We start from the raw sequence: 20,113 nt of genomic DNA on the forward strand, positions 1-20,113 counted from the left end.
TTGGAGCGAGAGAGTGGAACAAGCAATATTCCTTCTCTCCTGATTTCAGACAAGAGAGCGCAAAACAGGGAAAGACTCATTGAGAAGAAAATTGAGAGTGACCAGAAGCTCAGAGGAGGGAACCCACTCTAGATTAGTTGACAGGCCAATGAGAGCCTTACCCATCTTATTCATATCTAAGATGGTCCAAACTGGAAGGCAAGGACCTTTTGGTTGAGAATTGTATTATGAATATTGCCATCAGTTCTGTCTAGTTAGAACTTTTAAAGTTTTAAAGTAGTTTACTAGTTAAAGTTCTGTGAACTGTAGACCTCACCTCCAGGGACTTTGGCCCCAAAGCTCATTCTTAAACAGAACCCTCCTCAGTTTCGTTATTTATTTTTTTAAATACAACCATTTATCTTTACTATTCATCACTGAGCAACATAGGCATGGCATAGGATGTTGGGTATGCTACCTCCTTTGTGAACATATCGTTGTACCCACAAGGACTGAGAGCAGCCCAAAAAGTTGAAGTATATAAAAACGGTCCACATGATTACTAACTTCGGACAGTGTTGCTTAACTTTAGTAATTCATTGGGAAATAGTGCATTCAATGTTGTATTCAATATGGGTTCAAGGTATATAAACCATGTCCACCAAATTACTGTGTCACAAAAACCCATGTACCTTCTTCCCTGAAGAATACCATGCTATGAAAAAGTGAAGTCTAATACTAATGAATATTGTGTTTCATTTCTATTTTATTTCAAGGTTTCTTTTTACTAGCTTCTAATTTGCAGGGATACAAACCCAGTGATTTAATAACGCATTGCGGGAACCTTAGACGATCATTTTGATCAGAAGAGAGCGCCCAGACACTTAGACCGTTGCTTAACCAGAATGGATGTATGCTGTTTAAAGCCCACTCGTCGTGAATTATTAACATTCATGGACTTAAAATTCTCGCGACCTCGGCTGGAATCAAACCCACGACTTCCTGATTACCAGCGTGAAGCGTTTGGAGCCCCGGCCACAGGACTACCAACATAGCTGGATGGATTTGAAAAGTAGCGTTCAGCGAGAGCATGTGTAGTAAATAGTCAAGTTCTGTTCTTGATACCCAAGCATTCCATCCATGCGTTTGCAATAATCTATTGGAAGTAGGAAGCGAGATCTTGTGAGAAACTTTTGGAAAGATGAGCGAGCACAAATTTACGTTTAGTACTTTTCGGGCGATCGTTTCTTGAGTTCTTCGTTAGAAATCGAGAATTGTTTTGAACATTGCATTGAGTGCTTCGGTCAGGGGCGGCGAGATCTCTTGTTCAGCCAGACACCTAGGGTCAAATATAAACACGATATTAGAGCTGACAGAGTAGTGTTTTTTTCGTGGAACCTTTGAATGGATAGGAATTTTTAATTTACTATTTAGCTAATAGGGAGATTAGATTAGATTCGTGAGAGCAGCTTACCCACTCCCTTTAGGGCTGTTTCGCCCCTACACCCTAAGGCCTCGGAGTGGGCTTTTTGTGGTTTGGAGGTTAAGCTGCTATCCCCGGGCCTTGATGGAACCTCGAAGCACCCTCACTGGTATATTTCAACCTCTCTTCAGTTTCTCTAAAATTCGCCTGCAGCAGCTCTAGAAAGTCCGCACAATCAGGTTTATTCCAGAGAAAAGCTGTGAGTCCATATATTATTCCATTAAGAGGATACCAAGAAGTGCCATCCAGGCCAGAGGGCTTGGCTCAGGACCTCTGAACCGAAGAGGTCTTGAGGGATTTAGAGTCTGCTCTCCGGGGGCCTTGATGGAACCTAGAAGCACCCTCACTGGTATATTTCAACCTCTTCAGTTTCTCTAAAATTCACCTAGCTAATAGGGAGCACCGTCCCTAGCCTAATGGGTATCATACTATCACGGCTTGCACGTCGGAGGTCTCGGTTCGATTTCCGGCAGCGTCGAAGAACCCAAATTTTCCGTTTCATTTTCGAGATGTACGGTAAATTTTATGCGGCACTGAGCAGTTATAAGTAATCATAATCACTATTTTGGCAGGAGGTATTTTGTACAACTTTATAGGAAAAACAATTTATTTAAAATACCTCAATTACCTCATTTATACGGTCGGCTAAGACTAAAAAGCGGCGTGAACGACCTGGTATTCCAGAGTTAAAGCGCTTTATGGAAAAAAATACTAAAAAGTCCCATTTTGCCAACAGTTTAAATAGGCCTCATTTATTTACATAAGAAATAAATAGAAACAAAGAATAATAAATGAAGAAGCTCTGCTTACCTGAAGATAATTTGCTTGACATATTCGACATGACGGTAGTACACGGAATCTAAGGTGACGGGCTTCTTGAAGGCTTCCACCATATCATGCCAAGGTAGTTCTAGCACTGAGCAGTGAATATAACTCTGTACAGCACTCAGCACTTGCATCATTACGTGACGGAAGAGGTTCACCTGGATAGGAACAAGGAGATAAGCTGAATAAAGAATAAGAAGAGTACTGAGGGTGACATAGGCAACTTAAATTTGTCACATTCCATCCTGATTCAAAATGGCGGTGCTTCAAAAGTCATGCCTCTTACGCTGATCCAGTACAACCACTAGTACATCATATGTGCATGCTGGTCCTAAGCCTAAATAAATTGTAAATAAAGAATAAGAAGAGTACTGAGGGTGACATAGGCAATTTAAATTTGTCACATTCCATCCTGATTCAAAATGGCGGTGCTTCACAGTCATGCCTCTTACGCTGATCCAGTTACAACCACTAGTACATCATATGTGCATGCTGGTCCTAAGCCTAAATAAATTGTAAAATTTGTCCGAAACTAAAAATATCAGTTAATAAATAAAAACCACTAGTACTAGTACATCATATTTGCATGCTGGTCCTAAGCCTAGATAAATTGTCAAATTTGTCCGAAACTAAAAATATCAGTTAATAAATAAAAACCACTAGTACTAGTACATCATATTTGCATGCTGGTCCTAAGCCTAGATAAATTGTCAAATTTGTCCGAAACTAAAAATATCAGTTAATAAATAAAAACCACTAGTACTAGTACATCATATTTGCATGCTGGTCCTAAGCCTAGATAAATTGTCAAATTTGTCCGAAACTAAAAATATCAGTTAATAAATAAAAACCACTAGTACTAGTACATCATATTTGCATGCTGGTCCTAAGCCTAGATAAATTGTCAAATTTGTCCGAAACTAAAAATATCAGTTAACAGTCAATCCGTAAAGGCCTTGAAAAACCACCCTGACTCATCAAACGCCACCCTGACCTTGAGGCCCTTCATGCCCGTACAGCGGAATTCAACTAAGAGCCCGTTCCCAACTCTTGATGTCGTTCGGATAAAATCGTGTCGCGTGTAGTGGGCACACTCTTATTATTTAAATTACATTGCCTATAGGATATCTGGAGAGAAAAAAATCAGGTGGGAGGTAAATACTCACCTGTCTATAAATATACAAATTGTTGATCTCGAATTTCCTCCTCAGTTTGAGGTAGACGAACACCTCCTGCAAAGTGTGAGACACCTGTTGTACTTGCATGAGGAATACGAACACCTTGTCGTAATTGGTCAACGCCTCGGGCGTGAGAACAATGTTGAGAGGCCATTCCACTTTATAGCTGAGGCTGATGTATTGAAACACCTGAAAAAGAAAAAGGGTCGGTTAAAGAAACTGACCATGGAAAACTTTGGCAAATATATTACTTTCATTATTATAAGAGTAGACGAGTAGATAGGAGTAAACAGGGATTAGACCAGCATAGTCTGGCTGGGGGACTTTTAACAGGGAGCATACCAGCCTGAAATTTCCCTTGCTAAAAAATTAGCAAAGGTTGAGTGCGAAGGGCATCCACTCGTAGAATTTTGTAGCCAAAATCAAATGTCAGCCCAAAAGCGATCACCCTAGGGTTGATTGAGGGCTGACGAAAAACGCCGACCCCATCTGAACACGGGAAAAGGCAAAAAAAAAGAAGATTTTTACTGTTGTTGTTGTTGTTGTTGTTGTTGTTGTTGTTGTTGTTGTTGTTGTTGTTGTTGTTGTTGTTGTTGTTTGATTTTTACTCGATTTTACTCGATACAAAGAAGATTTGTACTCACATTGGATTCTTGTAGACTAGAAATGGTATCGTAGTTTTTGATAACAAACGTCAGATTGTTCTCCATCTTCGTATCGCACGTCCCATAGCTCACCGCCTTCCTCAGAATACTATTCAACTTGAACGGATTCAACAAGAGAACCAGATTATTTCGAATCTGCTTGGACAAATCATGTGTGAGAGACTTAGCGAAACTACCGTCCAGTAGGAAGAAGTAATTCCTCAGCGTTATCAGATGAGTGGCGAGATGATGTTTATGGAGGAAGAGTCGCAGGACAGCATCGTTGGTCAGACGGTATTGTATATACAGGGGAATGCGGATGGAGCGTTCCAAATATTTCTGAACCAAGGTGACATCCAAGTCTTCGTTTTCGTCAATAAGAGAGTTGAACGTCCACGCTGTGTTTATTTTGTAATGGGATTGCTTCGTCTCCAAGACATACCCTCTGGGAGGGCTTGTTTTCGCCGTTTCTTCTTGTGTTTCCTCACTAGATTGTTCTTCCTTTGATATAATAGTGACTAGATTTTCAGACGATGACGTCACAGAGTGGGATGTGGTCATGGGATCATCGGTAGGTTCCTGGTCAGTGGATTCCTTAGTACTTGGGCCTGTACAACTGCTCAACTCACTAGGGTGAGGGTCCACTAACACACTTGGTGCACAGGTTTGAACTGGATCTGGAATCCGTAAAAATGTATTTTACTTTGTATTCTAGCGGAAATAATTTATAAATTCTTACCATTTGAAATTACTATCAGTAATTTTTTCCTTGAGTAACCTATTCATAAATATTTCTTTGAAATAATGCTACTAGGATTCGAACTCCAGGCCAACCGATTACAAGTCTAACGGTATACTCCCGAGTTACACAGCACAGCTCATAATATTAGTAGGAGATCACAATTTTATCATAATCAACAACAGGTAACACACATCAAGAAACGCTATATCAAAATCTAGCAACATTTTTGACTACAAAGATAGTTCATAGGTTTCATACCTTTAGATGTTTCAGTGATGACATTTCGCATACACTGACTCATATCACTACCACCCTGAGATCTTTCTCTATTATTCTTAGCTTCTTGATTGGCATCAGAGATATCTCCTGAAATACAGAAATAATACGATTAATTAGACAGCAGAAACTTTGTATTTCCCAATAAGTTCTAAACTTTATAATTAAAAATCTAATAAAATTAAAATTATTTTCTAGTTAAAATTACATTATTCACCAATATAATATAACCTCTCTTCTTCATTCTTCACAGTTAAAAGACGGATAACCCCGCTCGTTCGAACTAAAGTATAGCAAAATACGTGTGTAGGTACTAGGTACTACGTTTAGTGTTGTCCAGGGCTGTAACGTAAAAAGGAAGAAAATTCTACCAAAGATAGTTCTTACCTATGTTAGACTTCCTAGGTTGACCTGCTTTCACTTCCAAATGGAACTCATGGCTCAGTACTTTGCTTCTGTTCCTAACAGCCTCCTCATGCGCTGTTAGTACTTTGTTCTCTACTTTGGTACTATGGACGGTAGGCTCGCGAGTTGTACTAGCATGGACATCTCTAGTTATACCGTCATGGATATCGCGAGATTTATGACCAGAATTATCACAAAGTCTAACCTCAGGAGCATCTATCACAGGATGGGTGGTAACATTAATATTGTATTCCGCACTAAGAACTTTCTGCTTGATAAGCATCGCTGATTGCCGGGTATCCAAAATATTCTGAGTTTCTTTACTTAACGTTTGTTCAGTTTCTTTACTCAACGGTCTCTCGGTATTTTTACTCAACGGTTTCTCTTTTCTCCCCGTTTGTTCATCGTTTCGCATACAATCACCCATGTCAGAGCCTTGAGATTTGGCTTTATTGCTGATAGCTTCTTGGTTAGCAGAGCTGGTGTTTCCTTCTATGTATTTCTCTTTCAAATCGAACTTTTCCGCAGGTTTCGCTGTCTTTTCACCTGAAATCCAAAGATATTGGTGAATATTCGGCTAAAGCATGTAGGGAAGAGATAGGGAATTTATTTTAGAATTCTCAAATCGAACTTTTCCGCAGGTTTCGCTGTCTTTTCACCTGAAATCCAAAGATATTGGTGAATATTCGGCTAAAGCATGTAGGGAAGGAATAGGGAATTTATTTTAGAATTTGAATTCATAATTACCTATATATTAGCACATACGTATTCTAGAGCCATTTGTCTGCCTTGAAAGCACTAAGTCGCGAGATGGATTCCTGCCTGGGGCAAACTTTATCCTAAGTTAGCCTCTAAAGTGACCTCTTATCTCTAAGAGACAAAATGTTCCTTGTTTCCACTGACCTGTACAAATATTGAACTCGCACGACAGGATCTTATTCCTGTTCACCCTGGCTTGCATCCGGTTTGCTTTCAAGTCGTCCAACCTCTTCTGTGTCTCCCTGGTCAGGAGAATGGTTTCTTCTTCCTCTTCAATTTTCTTCATCAGGAGCTCTACTAAAAAGGAAGAAAATTCTACCAAAGATAGTTCTTACCTATGTTAGACTTCCTAGGTTGACCTGCTTTCACTTCCAAATGGAACTCATGGCTCAGTACTTTGCTTCTGTTCCTAACAGCCTCCTCATGCGCTGTTAGTACTTTGTTCTCTACTTTGGTACTATGGACGGTAGGCTCGCGAGTTGTACTAGCATGGACATCTCTAGTTATACCGTCATGGATATCGCGAGATTTATGACCAGAATTATCACAAAGTCTAACCTCAGGAGCATCTATCACAGGATGGGTGGTAACATTAATATTGTATTCCGCACTAAGAACTTTCTGCTTGATAAGCATCGCTGATTGCCGGGTATCCAAAATATTCTGAGTTTCTTTACTTAACGTTTGTTCAGTTTCTTTACTCAACGGTTTCTCTTTTCTCCCCGCTTGTTCATCGTTTCGCATACAATCACCCATGTCAGAGCCTTGAGATTTGGCTTTATTGCTGATAGCTTCTTGGTTAGCAGAGCTGGTGTTTCCTTCTATGTATTTCTCTTTCAAATCGAACTTTTCCGCAGGTTTCGCTGTCTTTTCACCTGAAATCCAAAGATATTGGTGAATATTCGGCTAAAGCATGTAGGGAAGGAATAGGGAATTTATTTTAGAATTTGAATTCATAATTACCTATATATTAGCACATACGTATTCTAGAGCCATTTGTCTGCCTTGAAAGCACTAAGTCGCGAGATGGATTCCTGCCTGGGGCAAACTTTATCCTAAGTTAGCCTCTAAAGTGACCTCTTATCTCTAAGAGACAAAATGTTCCTTGTTTCCACTGACCTGTACAAATATTGAACTCGCACGACAGGATCTTATTCCTGTTCACCCTGGCTTGCATCCGGTTTGCTTTCAAGTCGTCCAACCTCTTCTGTGTCTCCCTGGTCAGGAGAATGGTTTCTTCTTCCTCTTCAATTTTCTTCATCAGGAGCTCTACATTGGGAGGTTCAGGGATGTCCAGTGTGAACAGACTTTCGGCGGTGCTACTTTCAGACGAAAGAACGGAAGAGGTAGAGGTTTGGGAAGGAGTTCCAGTGAGAGATTTTTCACTCGTGGAGCTTATGCTCAATTATAGACAAGGGGTTTGCTCTATCGTAATAAAAAGAAATACCTCTTAGATGTAAATTTCAAGGTCATGACAAACATACTTCAATACTTAAACCTCCGGATATAGAATTCGTAGAAGGAAATTCATTTTTTCCCTGGTTCCTCACTTTTTCTGCTCTTTGACTTTGAAGCCGCATAGAAGTAAGCGCAACTGGTCTATTATACAAGCGTTACGTCAGTTTTACTGATAATAAACATTATTATATATAGGTATTCTTTATTTAACAAAAGGCCGGGATTATAGCACAAGGTAATCTCTGCAATCCAAACCTATCCCTTCACTCAATTCTCTTACCTTGTAATTTCTGAATGTAAACCTCTCTCTTCACCCGGGCTTGTTCCTGCCATTGTCTCAACTGTTCCTGACTGTATTCAAGAGGCATGAGCAGTTTAGCAAACTGAGGTGCACCCCCACACGCTCTTAGCACAGACTCCTCGTATTGTTTACATTGGGTGTGAAACTCTTCCACACTGGTCTTGCTGAGGTAACATTTGAGCTGGGGTATGCGATTGACATCGATGGAAAACAAAGGATCCTGGAAATAGATAACAATAAATAATAGACTTTTCAGTGGAAGGTAACCAGTAACCACTAGGCGAGTGTAACGCCGGAGATGATCTCAACCACCTAACCCTTAGACCTTTATTACGTAGTCAAATTCTCAGATTGATAAGGATAAAAATCAGTTCGTATAGGACTGAGAAGTCCCTTTAACCCAGCAGTAGTAATATTGAGAATAAAATTCCATACCTCAACTGGGATTGAACCCGTAACTTCCTGTTTACCAAGCGAGGGAGGTGTTTATTGAGACAGCTGTTTCCTTCAGGTTCTGTGGTCTTTATTTTGCAGGAATTTCTTTATGCTGCTTGGAAATAGATCTTTTACCTCAGGATTGGTCAGCTTGAGCAGACAAATATTCTTGCCACAGGCAAATATCTGATCTTCATAGTCTAGCAGGAACACAGGACATTGGACTCTATTGAACCGGAAGCCTTTCACCCAGAACAGGCGCGACTTGAAGCTATGGCATGTACTCTGAGTTACCAAACTCTCGTGACAATCACCACGGAATAACCACTTCTCCAGCAGCCTGGAATGAGGGAATAAATAAATGCCATTTCTTAGTGTTATTTTATCACAACATTGGTGCTTACTGCAGAATATCTCAATAATATAGAATAGAATATACCTACCCTGTTTATTTTTTTTTTCGGGGTTTGCTCTATCGTAATAAAAAGAAATACCTCTTAGATGTAAATTTCAAGGTCATGACAAACATACTTCAATACTTAAACCTCCGGATATAGAATTCGTAGAAGGAAATTCCTCACTTTTTCTGCTCTTTGACTTTGAAGCCGCATAGAAGTAAGCGCAACTGGTCTATTATACAAGCGTTACGTCAGTTTTACTGATAATAAACATTATTATATATAGGTATTCTTTATTTAACAAAAGGCCGGGATTATAGCACAAGGTAATCTCTGCAATCCAAACCTATCCCACTCAAATTCTCTTACCTTGTAATTTCTGAATGTAAACCTCTCTCTTCACCCGGGCTTGTTCCTGCCATTGTCTCAACTGTTCCTGACTGTATTCAAGAGGCATGAGCAGTTTAGCAAACTGAGGTGCACCCCCACACGCTCTTAGCACAGACTCCTCGTATTGTTTACATTGGGTGTGAAACTCTTCCACACTGGTCTTGCTGAGGTAACATTTGAGCTGGGGTATGCGATTGACATCGATGGAAAACAAAGGATCCTGGAAATAGATAACAATAAATAATAGACTTTTCAGTGGAAGGTAACCAGTAACCACTAGGCGAGTGTAACGCCGGAGATGATCTCAACCACCTAACCCTTAGACCTTTATTACGTAGTCAAATTCTCAGATTGATAAGGATAAAAATCAGTTCGTATAGGACTGAGAAGTCCCTTTAACCCAGCAGTAGTAATATTGAGAATAAAATTCCATACCTCAACTGGGATTGAACCCGTAACTTCCTGTTTACCAAGCGAGGGAGGTGTTTACCGAGACAGCTGTTTCCTTCAGGTTCTGTGGTCTTTCCTTGTTTAGACTGCGGGAGTAAAGGGACTTTTCAGTCTCATTCTGGCAGGATAAACAAGGTATATTCTATTCTATTCTATTCTTTACTCCCGCAGTCTAAACAAGGTCTTATCTATTTGGTACAAAATAGGTGAAAATTTTATAAAATAAAAAAACCTTGCTTAAATTAAAAAAAAAGGAAAATATAGTGCTTAATGTTGTTTATCTACCATGCTGGCACCGGTTGCTTCATAACTTTATATTACAAAGCTACTCATTTTCCTCACGGAGTGATTGGGCCCTGCAACAGCCAGTCACAGAATCAATCATTTTTGCATGATAAAAACTTTTTGACCCGGCCGGAAATCGAACCCGGGTCTCCAACGTGCAAGGCGAACGCAGTGACCACTACACCATGGGAGCTGACTAAGAACTCAGCAATATTAGAGTTCTCTCTCTCAAACTTTTTTTTTTAAATCCCTTTCGAGTTATTAAAAACAAATAAGTGTTAAGCACTCACTCGAAATACGTGTTGGTACAGCACTCGAATATCCGCGCCACCATAAGATTCAACTCTGCATTCTGATTGGTGCAAAACGTGTCCAGAGCTTGGCTATAGATGTGATTCAACAGGTGGTCCTCTGGTTTCCAAAGAAAAGTATGCAACCTTGAAGGAGCTACTTAAATTTTCTCGAAAAAAAATTTCGCCCGCGGCGCTGTCATTTTATGTTCTAAAGAAATACCTGGATTGGGGGGAATAACTATACTCGTCTTTTACACGTATTTAATTACATAAAAAACTGACACATGACAAGCTACAGGTTACATACAGTTTCCAAAGCCTAGCCAGACAGCTGAGTCGTCGATAGCAAGTGGTGATAAAGTTCTGCAGCTCCATGTAATGCCAGTGGGATTCCTCGCTAAGATGAGATAGCACTTCGGAGTCGTACGACCGGAGATATTCTTGAATACACAGCTGGAAACTCTGTGTGTGTGAGAGAGATAGAAATAGACGTCACCTGACAATTTACTTGAAAAAAAAAAGAGGTTTGATAGAAGGAACTGCAACTCCTAGGGTCTTGTCGTCCCGAAAGCGAAGAGAGAACGAAGACAGGATAGAAGAAAGCTAGCCGTTCCGAAAATGAACCTTATCTGTTTGGGATAAATTCCGCCCCGGCGGTAATCGAAACCGCGGCCTTGCTAACTAGGCTGGCGATTAATAAATGTAGTCTTAGTAAAAGCAACTCCTAGGGTCTTATCTTCCCGAAAGCGAAGAGAGAACGAAGACAGGATAGAAGAAAGCCAGGCGTTCCGAAAATGAACCTTATCTGTTTGGGATAAATTCCGCCCCGGCGGTAATCGAAACCGCGGCCTAGCTAACTAGGCTGGCGATTAATAAATGTAGCCTTAGTAAAAGCATAAGGATGCACGTATAGCTTACCAGATAAACATATCCTTTTTTCTTGTCTCGGACCAAATGTTTGAGAAGGTAAGCGTAGTTACCACACTGCAAGGCAGGTTCCAAATATTTCACTAAGAACTCAGGAGATACATCATCCGTGAAGATACCATAGGCACATGTAAACTGATTCTTGTCCTACAAATAATTAAGTATATGGGATGAGATGGAATTTAATAAGACTTGTACTTAACGCATACTTGTATTATTAAGTTCAATACATAACTAATGAAAGATTCCCATAGGCACATGTAAACTGATTCTTGTCCTACAAATAATTAATTAAGTATATGGGATGAGATGGAATTTAATAAGACTTGTACTTAATGCATACTTGTATTATTAAGTTCAATACATAACTAATGAAAGATTCTTAAATAACAGAATATATGTAGGTACATACCAGGCAACTTCTAAGCAAGGTTAATATTTCCACCTAACTCTTGGAGTTGGAGCTCTATTTTTGTTGTCAAATTCTCACAATGAATAAGTATGCCATTCTTGGGATTAAACCCGTGTTCTACTATTTACTAGATGAGGATCTTGACCAGTCATTGAGGTGAAAAGTGAAAACAGCATCAATCCTTTCATTCTTACCTTATCATACGGGAAGCAATGACTGGGCGTTCCCATGAGCAAATATTTCAAATCCATTGTAAACTGTTCCCTAGGTACATACCAGGCAACTTCTAAGCAAGGTTAATATTTCCACCTAACTCTTGGAGTTGGAGCTCTATTTTTGTTGTCAAATTCTCAAAATAAATAAGTATGCCATTCTTGGGATTAAACCCGTGTTCTAATATTTGCTAGATGAGGATCTTGACCAGTCATTGAGGTGAAAAGTGAAAACAGCATGAATCCTTTCATTCTTACCTTATCATATGGGAAGCAATGACTGGGCGTTCCCATGAGCAAATATTTCAAATCCATCGTAAACTGTTCCTGATCCCTCAAATGTGTAAACAACTTGATCTGTGACAAACGGGGAGTTTCTTTCCCTGCTTGCAACACTTGAATCAAGTGCAACCCCGTGTTGTTTGTGCTGCTTCCTTGCTGGAAATCCAGAACGAAATCTTTTTCCTTGGGAGCAGCCAGGTTCTCCAAGCCGTTCCAAGAAGGTAGATTGGAATATGTGATGGACTTGGGTTGGGGCCAGTGCTTCTTTCCACTTGTATCACGTGAGTTGTGATCTTCAAGGATGTTGGCAGAGTCGGGAGTGACATAGCCCTCATCCTGAGGATACTGGAAACAGGAAGAAACTTTAGAAAAGCTGGAATGTAATATGTAAGGGGTTGTTTGAGTTCAATGTTATATACCTATCTATATCTTACTTTAGATCTAAATTTACCAGGCTGGTGGAAACTTGGTAGAATAGGTAAGTAGGTGGGTATGTATATATTTTATTTTCTTTCTTATAAGTGGCAGGATTCTCCTGAAGGACTCTTAAACCAAAACTACTAATAAATCAATATGTAGGTATTTTTGTTAATTTCATGTGATTTCAAAGTTCTGGAACACACTCACCTGATGTATGATTTGACTATTGGGTTCTGGAATGTTCAATGTTCTTGGTACATTCATATTGAGGACTGGGGCTTGTAACAATATGGCTGAACTCCTGAAATTTATATTAAAGTACTCATTAGAAAATGTGTCAAGATGGATGATGGGTGGAAATAAAAACCTCTGAAATTTTTGATTTTGTTAGACAATACCATAAAAACAAGGAAACTGAATCACATAAAAGGATTTGTGAAAACTATGTGCCTGCATACCTTTTCATCAACTACCTACATCACCCCTTTTCATTGACAAATATGTACACCAGCATTTCTACTACCTACCAATTTAAAAAAAAAAATTTTTTTTTTTTTTTTTTTTTTTTTTTTTTTTTTTTTTTTACAGGACAAAGCAACTTTAGGGGTGTGCAGTTCATACTCTTTGAAAAGAAAAGTAAGTGACAATTTTTTCATAGGATTAAAATCTTCTCTTTCTTCTTATCCTTTTCCCACTCAGGTGTACTTTGAACTTGACCCCAAACAGATTTAGGTACTTACTTTGATTTGTCTTCTAGGTTTAGAGCCACTTAGTGCAGCTAAGACAGTGAATACAGCATCTGCAGCTTCATATCGGCTTGTAATGTGCTCCAAGCCTGCGATATAGTTGGAGTAAAGTTCCCCATCATGATCATCACAATGACCTCTTTTGTAGAAATGTTGGAACAGGAGGTAGGATAGTGACTGTTCACCAGTGGATTTTATAGAATCTGTAAAAATATTATGTGTGAAAATATTTAGAACTTATTATTCAAATTTCTGATATCTCTCAGTAGCACTGTCAAACTTTATTGACTTGTTAGGGTGGAGCACTACCACACTCCTTGATTTGAACCAGGATACAAATAGGTATGTGGGTGATAAGTACATGGTTTTATGCTTAAGGCTGGGCCATATTTAGGGGGGCCAGGGGACTGCCCTTCCCCTTTGGACTTTATTTTTCCTCTCTTACTTTAGGCATCCAATTGGAGCATCCCAACACCCCAAAGTACATCACTGACATTTACCCCCCCCCCCAGCCCTTAAATAAATCCCTGGATACAGGCCTGGCTTAAGCAAAAATACAACTCAGTCTCCTGGATAAATGACAAAGAAAAAGTGTAACTTCCAGTGTAGTTTTGAAACAAGAAGATTTTTTCCAAGGTTTTGATACATTACGTAGAGGTAGATACTTACATTGACACAAATGTTTCTGGTTCAAGAGAACATCGAAACATTTGCTAACCATTCTTTTCCTCACAGAGTTGGACAATTCATAATGTGTGACTGACTGTGATTCTGTTTGATGTTCACAATTCCATATGCAGGAGCAGAGATCTTGCACAAGGGTAGCTACACTCTTTTCTTCCGACATTGTGCTGATTTAATCTGTGGAAAGGAAGACTGAATAACCAATCTTATCAATATAGTGTTCAATACTTTTGATAAAGGATTCATTTTATTCCTAAATGAACTTTTTTTTAGAGAGAGTTTGACAGAGGGAACTGTAACTGCCGTGTGACTGACTGTGATTCTGTTTGATGTTCACAATTCCATATGCAGGAGCAGAGATCTTGCACAAGGGTAGCTACACTCTTTTCTTCTGACATTGTGCTGATTTAATCTGTGGAAAGGAAGACTGAATAACCAATCTTATCAATATAGTGTTCAATACATTACTTTTGATAAAGGATTCATTTTATTCCTAAATGAACTTTTTTTTAAAAAAAAAGAGTTTGACAGAGGGAACTGTAACTGCCATGGTCTTATTGTCCCAAAATCGAAGAGAAAAGGAAGACAGGATAGGAGAAAGCCAGCCGTTTCGAGAACGAACATTATCCCATCAGGATAAAATCCGCCCCGGACGGGAATCGAACCCGCGGCCCAGCGCTTACAAGGCAGATGCACTTCCAACTAAGCTACCTAGGCTGGCCCTAAATGAACAAATTATGTTTTCTCAACTTACCTTTTCAAATATTTATTTCATTGAATGAAAAAGAACAATAACTAATAAGTTCCTTGATAACCTTGATTCTACTCCTTCAACTTTTCCTTTTACTTATTATTGTTATTATTGCTTTCAGCTATAAAAAAAGCAGAAGGGAAGAGGACTTTGGATAGGTATTACTAAGCTTTGGGATATACATACTTTACATTAATTAGATTCGATTTGTACTATTATATGCATCTGATAACAGCCGATGATCATTATTGAACATTTCAAATGCTCTTTAGTCTTTCATTAGTAGTTAGGTAGCCAGCCTAGTTAGCTTAGTTGGTAGTGCGTCTGCCTTGTAAGCGCTAGGCCGCGGGTTCGATTCCCGCCCGGGGCAGATTTTATCCTGATGGTCGCTTACAAGGCAGACGCACTACCAACTAAGCTAACTAGGCTGGCTACCTAACTACTAATGAAAGACTAAAGAGCATTTGAAATGTTCGATAATGATCATCGGCTGTTATCAGATGCATATAATAGTACAAATCGAATCTAATTAATGTAAAGTATGTAGGTATATCCCAAAGCTTAGTAATACCTATCCAAAGTCCTCTTCCCTTCTGCTTTTTTTATAGCTGAAAGCAATAATAACAATAATAAGTTATAATAACAACTGAATGTGGAAAAAACGTTTACGGAATGAAAAAAAAAAAAGTAAAAAGCGAGATTAAATTGTTTTCCAGTGAGATAATACTCGGGCGAAAAGTCATTTAAAAAAGTAAAAAATAATTAAAATTTTCAACTTAGTTCACCAAAAATAATATATTTCATTTCAACCGAAACTCAGTGAACAATCTCTCAAAAATTTCGCCTGCGGCGCTGAAGTTTTGGGAATATTTCAAAGGCCTATAAAAAGTGAAAAAGACTTTGATCAGTAAAAAAAAATAATGTTCGTTCTCGGAACGGCTGGCTTTCTCCTATCCTCTCTTCCTTCTCTCTTCGATTTCGGGACGATAAGACCATAGTAGTTACAGTTCCCTCTGTCAAACCTCTTAAAAAAATAGTAGTTAGGTAGATAGGTATAGATAGTTGTGTTATCTCTGTATTTATATTTAACTTGTAAATACCTACATGTTAGTTCAGAGTTTTTCACTCACAACTATAATGTAAATTTGGGAGCAATGTAATACTTGCCTACTTCGAGTATGTTTTACATTAAAAAGCTTATATGTATTCCTTATATTTCGAGAGCTGTGAAATAATATTACCTACCTCTTTTCAAAATATAGGTCGACCAGGTTTGGATAAGTCATTCTATGGAAGCAGACAGACAGACACCGAAACGAATACAATAGCCCGTCCCTTATACCTTTTTTTATTATACAATCGTAATAATAAAGGAAGGACGGGCTAAAAATGTGTAGGTATGTCGTTTAGAAGTACCCAAGGAAAAACTGGACCTGACCTTCTGAAGGTCGTTATTGTAGAATAATTGTAGATTTTCAGTTCCAACAATGTCCAGAAATAGGTAGAAATGTGTCCGAAACTTTTTCAAGTCCAAGGGGAAATTAGAAACTTAGAAATAAAACTTTTGTTCAAAAAGAAATTGGACTTTGTTAACAGTGATATTCTTGAACATTATGGATATCGATGGTCATTACTCCTGTGTAGTTTTGCAGTCTGGCATTGATAGGTATGTACCTACCTACTATGTAGTTATCCAAAAGAAATTGGACTTTGTTAACAGTGATATTCTTGAACATTATGGATATCGATGGTCATTACTCCTGTGTAGTTTTGCAGTCTGGCAATGATAGGTATGTACCTACTATGTAGTTATCTTCTGGGGCGAAGAAAAAAAAAAAAAAAAAAAAAAAAAAAAAAAAAAAAAAAACAGATGAAAATGTTTAATCACAACGCTCGATTTAGGTACTGTGGGAATTTCGATCTGACAAAAATCGTTTTGTATTTTAGAGAGAAACTAGGTAATTAAACTACCTATACCTACTCGTATTTATAGGTACCATTGTTCCTACCTGAAAATTTTTAGGCTTGCTAGTTTGTTAGGCTTTTTGGACTCCATTAAATTAATAGATAATAAACTCTCGAGTGGAAGGTAAGGACTATAGGCGAGGTTAACGCCGAAGGAGTTCTCTACCACCTAACCCTTTTTTACCTAACCTAAATTAAGTAGTTTTTCATAAATTCACAGCTCCAAATGAAGAAGCCTATTAGAATGAGCAGCAAAATGAATAAAATTAATATCGTTTCGTAACACTTGAACAATCTGATGCTAGTTCATCTCAGTATTATGCGGTATAAAGTCGCGTAAAATTTGTGATCCTCCATCACACTGGAGTTTTCCGTTTTCCCACTTTTTTTTACCGTTCCGTCCTCTAAAAACCCCCTCATCGGCCTTTACCCTGAATTTCCACTAAATTTATTTCACCAACTCTGTGCCTTTATTTCGGTTTAAATTTAAAAAAAAAAAAAATCTTTTTCATCATCTGGATGGTTCTAGGTATTTTGTTTTTCCGCTGATCCTATATTTTTTAAATGACTTCACACTGAACGCTGTGTGGTTTATTATTAGGGGATTATGTTGTATTTTTTGGAAAATCTACGCTGGGACCTTCTACTTGTTTTGCTTATTTGTTTTATTCTGTCTAGAAAAAATTCTATGTAAAAAAGAAAAGTTCTTGAAAACGGCTCAATCCTTACTTTTTTGCCGGTAAGGGTTTGATTTCCAAGAAGGGATATGTTCTTCTGACAACTTGGTTATATGATACGGAAAAGACCTTGGCTATCCGGAAGTTTAGAGGTTAGTCCTTCTAAAATATTGAATAGTCTATATTGAATCGTTCTTTTGAAGCATTCCCAGCCTTTTCACACCATCCATCAAATAACATTGTAACTTTTCAATCATAATATTCTTTTAACTTAGCGTCTAGCGTCTTGTGTAAAAAATGTAATCTGCTTTCAACAACTTCACAGAAGACAAAGTCTATAAATAGCTTGTCCTGATGAGAACAATGACGTCACGATTACGTTATCTGTTGCTGATATTTGCGCGCAAATGTCTCAAACGATTTGCTTCACGTTTTCTATACCTGGACGCACAGTTAGCGCTTTGCTTTCATACACAAAAAGCCCCCTCTGAGGCTTAGGTGTAGGGGTAATCGCCCCAAAAGATGGGTTAAGCTTATACGAATCTACCGCCTTGCTAGGCTAGGCTAGGTACGTCAAGTTTGGGCTAACAATGGAGATAGTAATTAGTGTAGGAATGGTAATTTCACAAATTTACAGAGTCCTCAATAACATATTGTTTGTCTCAGCCTCAGCTCAGGGAGTCCTATTTTTCTTAGGTACAATTTTCCTTTCCTAATAGAAAGGAAATTTTCCTTTCTAGGAAATCATATAAGGCAATTTTCCTTTCTTGGAAAAATTTGCAGGATCTATCATGAATTTATGAAAATTCTTCTGCATACTATTCCTTTTCTCCTGAGAATTGGAAATAACATTACTGCCACTCCAGACTATGCAAGTGTGCACCTGTAGTATAGGTATGTAGTAGCTGTCAAGGGAAGTTGACCTCCGTAATAGAGCTGTAACAGACCACAGTACAGAGTAATAAGTAGGTACTCTACATGTAGAATTGTATGTACAAGTACATACATTGATGTATATTATATACATAGCTATAGCCAATCGTTTTACTATTGGTTTTCTAGAGGCATTTTACATTTTGCATTTCAAATTGGTTTTCAAAAGCATTTTGCACATCTCTGCTAGGTAGTAGGTACGTACCCTCTCAGTTCACGGGGCCACTAGGTAGTAGGTAGGTTGGGTTCTGTACCAATAGATCAGTTGCGCTTACTTGGGTGATGTTTCAAAGTCATAGAGTAGGAAAAATGAGGACCAACGGAATTTTTCTTTTTCTTCTACGACTTCTAGATACCGAGATAAATCGATTTAAAAAATACCGGTAAATCGTGAAGTTTGACGTCACGGCATACGCTCCCGTATGCGATCAGAGTCAATTTTCTTTTCTCAATGAAGAGGTTAGATATGTGCTTGGAAAAGACATAAACTGTCTGAGGTATTGAGGATGCGTTTCAGGCGAGGCAGACGGTATTTATCTATCTTAAGTGTGGCAGGTATTATGTGTGCCTGGCTGGTTGACGTTAAACACGGAGTGGACCAGCTTAGTCTGGCCGGGGGACTTTAATCAGGGAGTATACCAGCCTGAATTCCCCTTGCTAAAGATATAGCAAAGGTTGAGTGCGAAGGGCTTCCACTCGTAAAATTAGTAGCCAAAACCAAATGTCAGCCCAAAGCAATCACCCTAGTTAGGGCTGATTGAGAGGCTGACGAAAAACCCGACCCCGTCTGTACAACGGAAAGGCGAAGAAACTTGCTAAAGATATAGCAAAGGTTGAGTGCGAAGGGCTTCCACTCGTAAAATTAGTAGCCAAAACCAAATGTCAGCCCAAAGCAATCATCCTAGTTAGGGCTGATTGAGAGGCTGACGAAAAACCCGACCCCGTCTGTACAACGGAAAGGCGAAGAAAAAGAAGAAGTGTGGCAGGTCAGTAGGAGTAAGAATGTAAAACAGTGTTCCCACATAGTCGACTGCCGTCGATCGACGTCAATCCACACATCAATCAACGCAACGGTCGATTGACATCGATCCATGGTCGATAGTGAGGACCATCAATCGACGGCCGTCGACTAATGTGTGTATATACAGCTTTAGCAAGTTTCACAGCTTTAGAAAGTCTGTATGGAGAGATTTCACCTCTTTATTTTATACCTATACGGCCCTTACGAGTATTGATGAGTTTACGTGACCAAATTAACTCTGACATAAAGCGGAAATCAGTAACTACCCTGAGGATGGTGAGTGAGAGAGATGGAGGGAGAGGGAGAGAGAGAAAGGGAAGGAGGGAAAGCGCTTTCTCTCTCCCTGTAACATTTGATGCGTAAAACTTTAGGAAAATGAACCACCCGCTGTTTTGTAGTGATCAGCGCGGTGGACTTCAGATCTGAAGGTTGGTGGTTCGAGTCATAAAATTTGGCGCCCTGATTTCTCTGACTCCAATAACTTTTTTTTAAGCTAGCAGCATGCTATTGGCCAGATGGTCACCCATCCGGGTACTAACCACACGGGTACTAACCACTGAAGTTGAGCACGGTTGCTCAACTTCAGTGATCCATGCGGAACTGGTGCTTTCAGGTTGTGGTTATGTGCCGGGTTGAGCTGAGACAGACAGTACTAGGTGAGAGAAGATATTGTTTCTACAGTTTGGCATGGGAGTGGTAACTTAAAAGCAAGGCAAGCTTACCAACCTTGCCTATCTCAACCCGGTAGGTACATAACCACGACCTCAAGGTGCAATCGCCGC

General features: G+C 39.1%; 1 protein-coding gene across 1 annotated transcript; it reads right to left on the reverse strand.

The window, feature by feature from the left end:
* Window positions 1-1,239: 1,239 nt before the first annotated feature.
* On the reverse strand, window positions 1,240-14,830 carry LOC103509773. Its single transcript, XM_026824035.1, has 18 exons — window positions 14,739-14,830; window positions 13,970-14,176; window positions 13,295-13,503; window positions 12,762-12,923; window positions 12,182-12,479; window positions 11,835-11,905; window positions 11,220-11,375; window positions 10,620-10,763; window positions 10,299-10,432; window positions 8,621-8,825; window positions 8,017-8,270; window positions 7,411-7,685; window positions 6,627-7,166; window positions 5,110-5,217; window positions 4,110-4,786; window positions 3,454-3,654; window positions 2,273-2,445; window positions 1,240-1,318 (listed from the first exon to the last, which is right to left on the reverse strand). Exons 2-18 carry the CDS (start codon window positions 14,145-14,147, stop codon window positions 1,240-1,242), a joined length of 3,864 nt encoding a protein of 1,287 aa, XP_026679836.1. The 5' UTR covers window positions 14,148-14,176; window positions 14,739-14,830.
* Window positions 14,831-20,113: the final 5,283 nt, after the last annotated feature.

Source organism: Diaphorina citri, unplaced genomic scaffold (assembly GCF_000475195.1).
Source record: "Diaphorina citri unplaced genomic scaffold, Diaci psyllid genome assembly version 1.1 scaffold528, whole genome shotgun sequence".
In the NCBI taxonomy this organism is placed as follows: Eukaryota; Metazoa; Arthropoda; class Insecta; order Hemiptera; family Psyllidae; genus Diaphorina; species Diaphorina citri.

Excerpts from the sequence above, each read along its gene's own strand:
- LOC103509773 (XM_026824035.1), bottom strand. The coding sequence starts at position 14,147 with ATGTCGGAAGAAAAGAGTGTAGCTACCCTTGTGCAAGATCTCTGCTCC. Across the intron at positions 10,764-11,219 it reads AAAAAGGATATGTTTATCTG|AGTTTCCAGCTGTGTATTCA; the intron begins GTAAGCTATACG and ends TCACACACACAG. Across the intron at positions 8,271-8,620 it reads TCAAGCTGACCAATCCTGAG|GATCCTTTGTTTTCCATCGA; the intron begins GTAAAAGATCTA and ends ATCTATTTCCAG.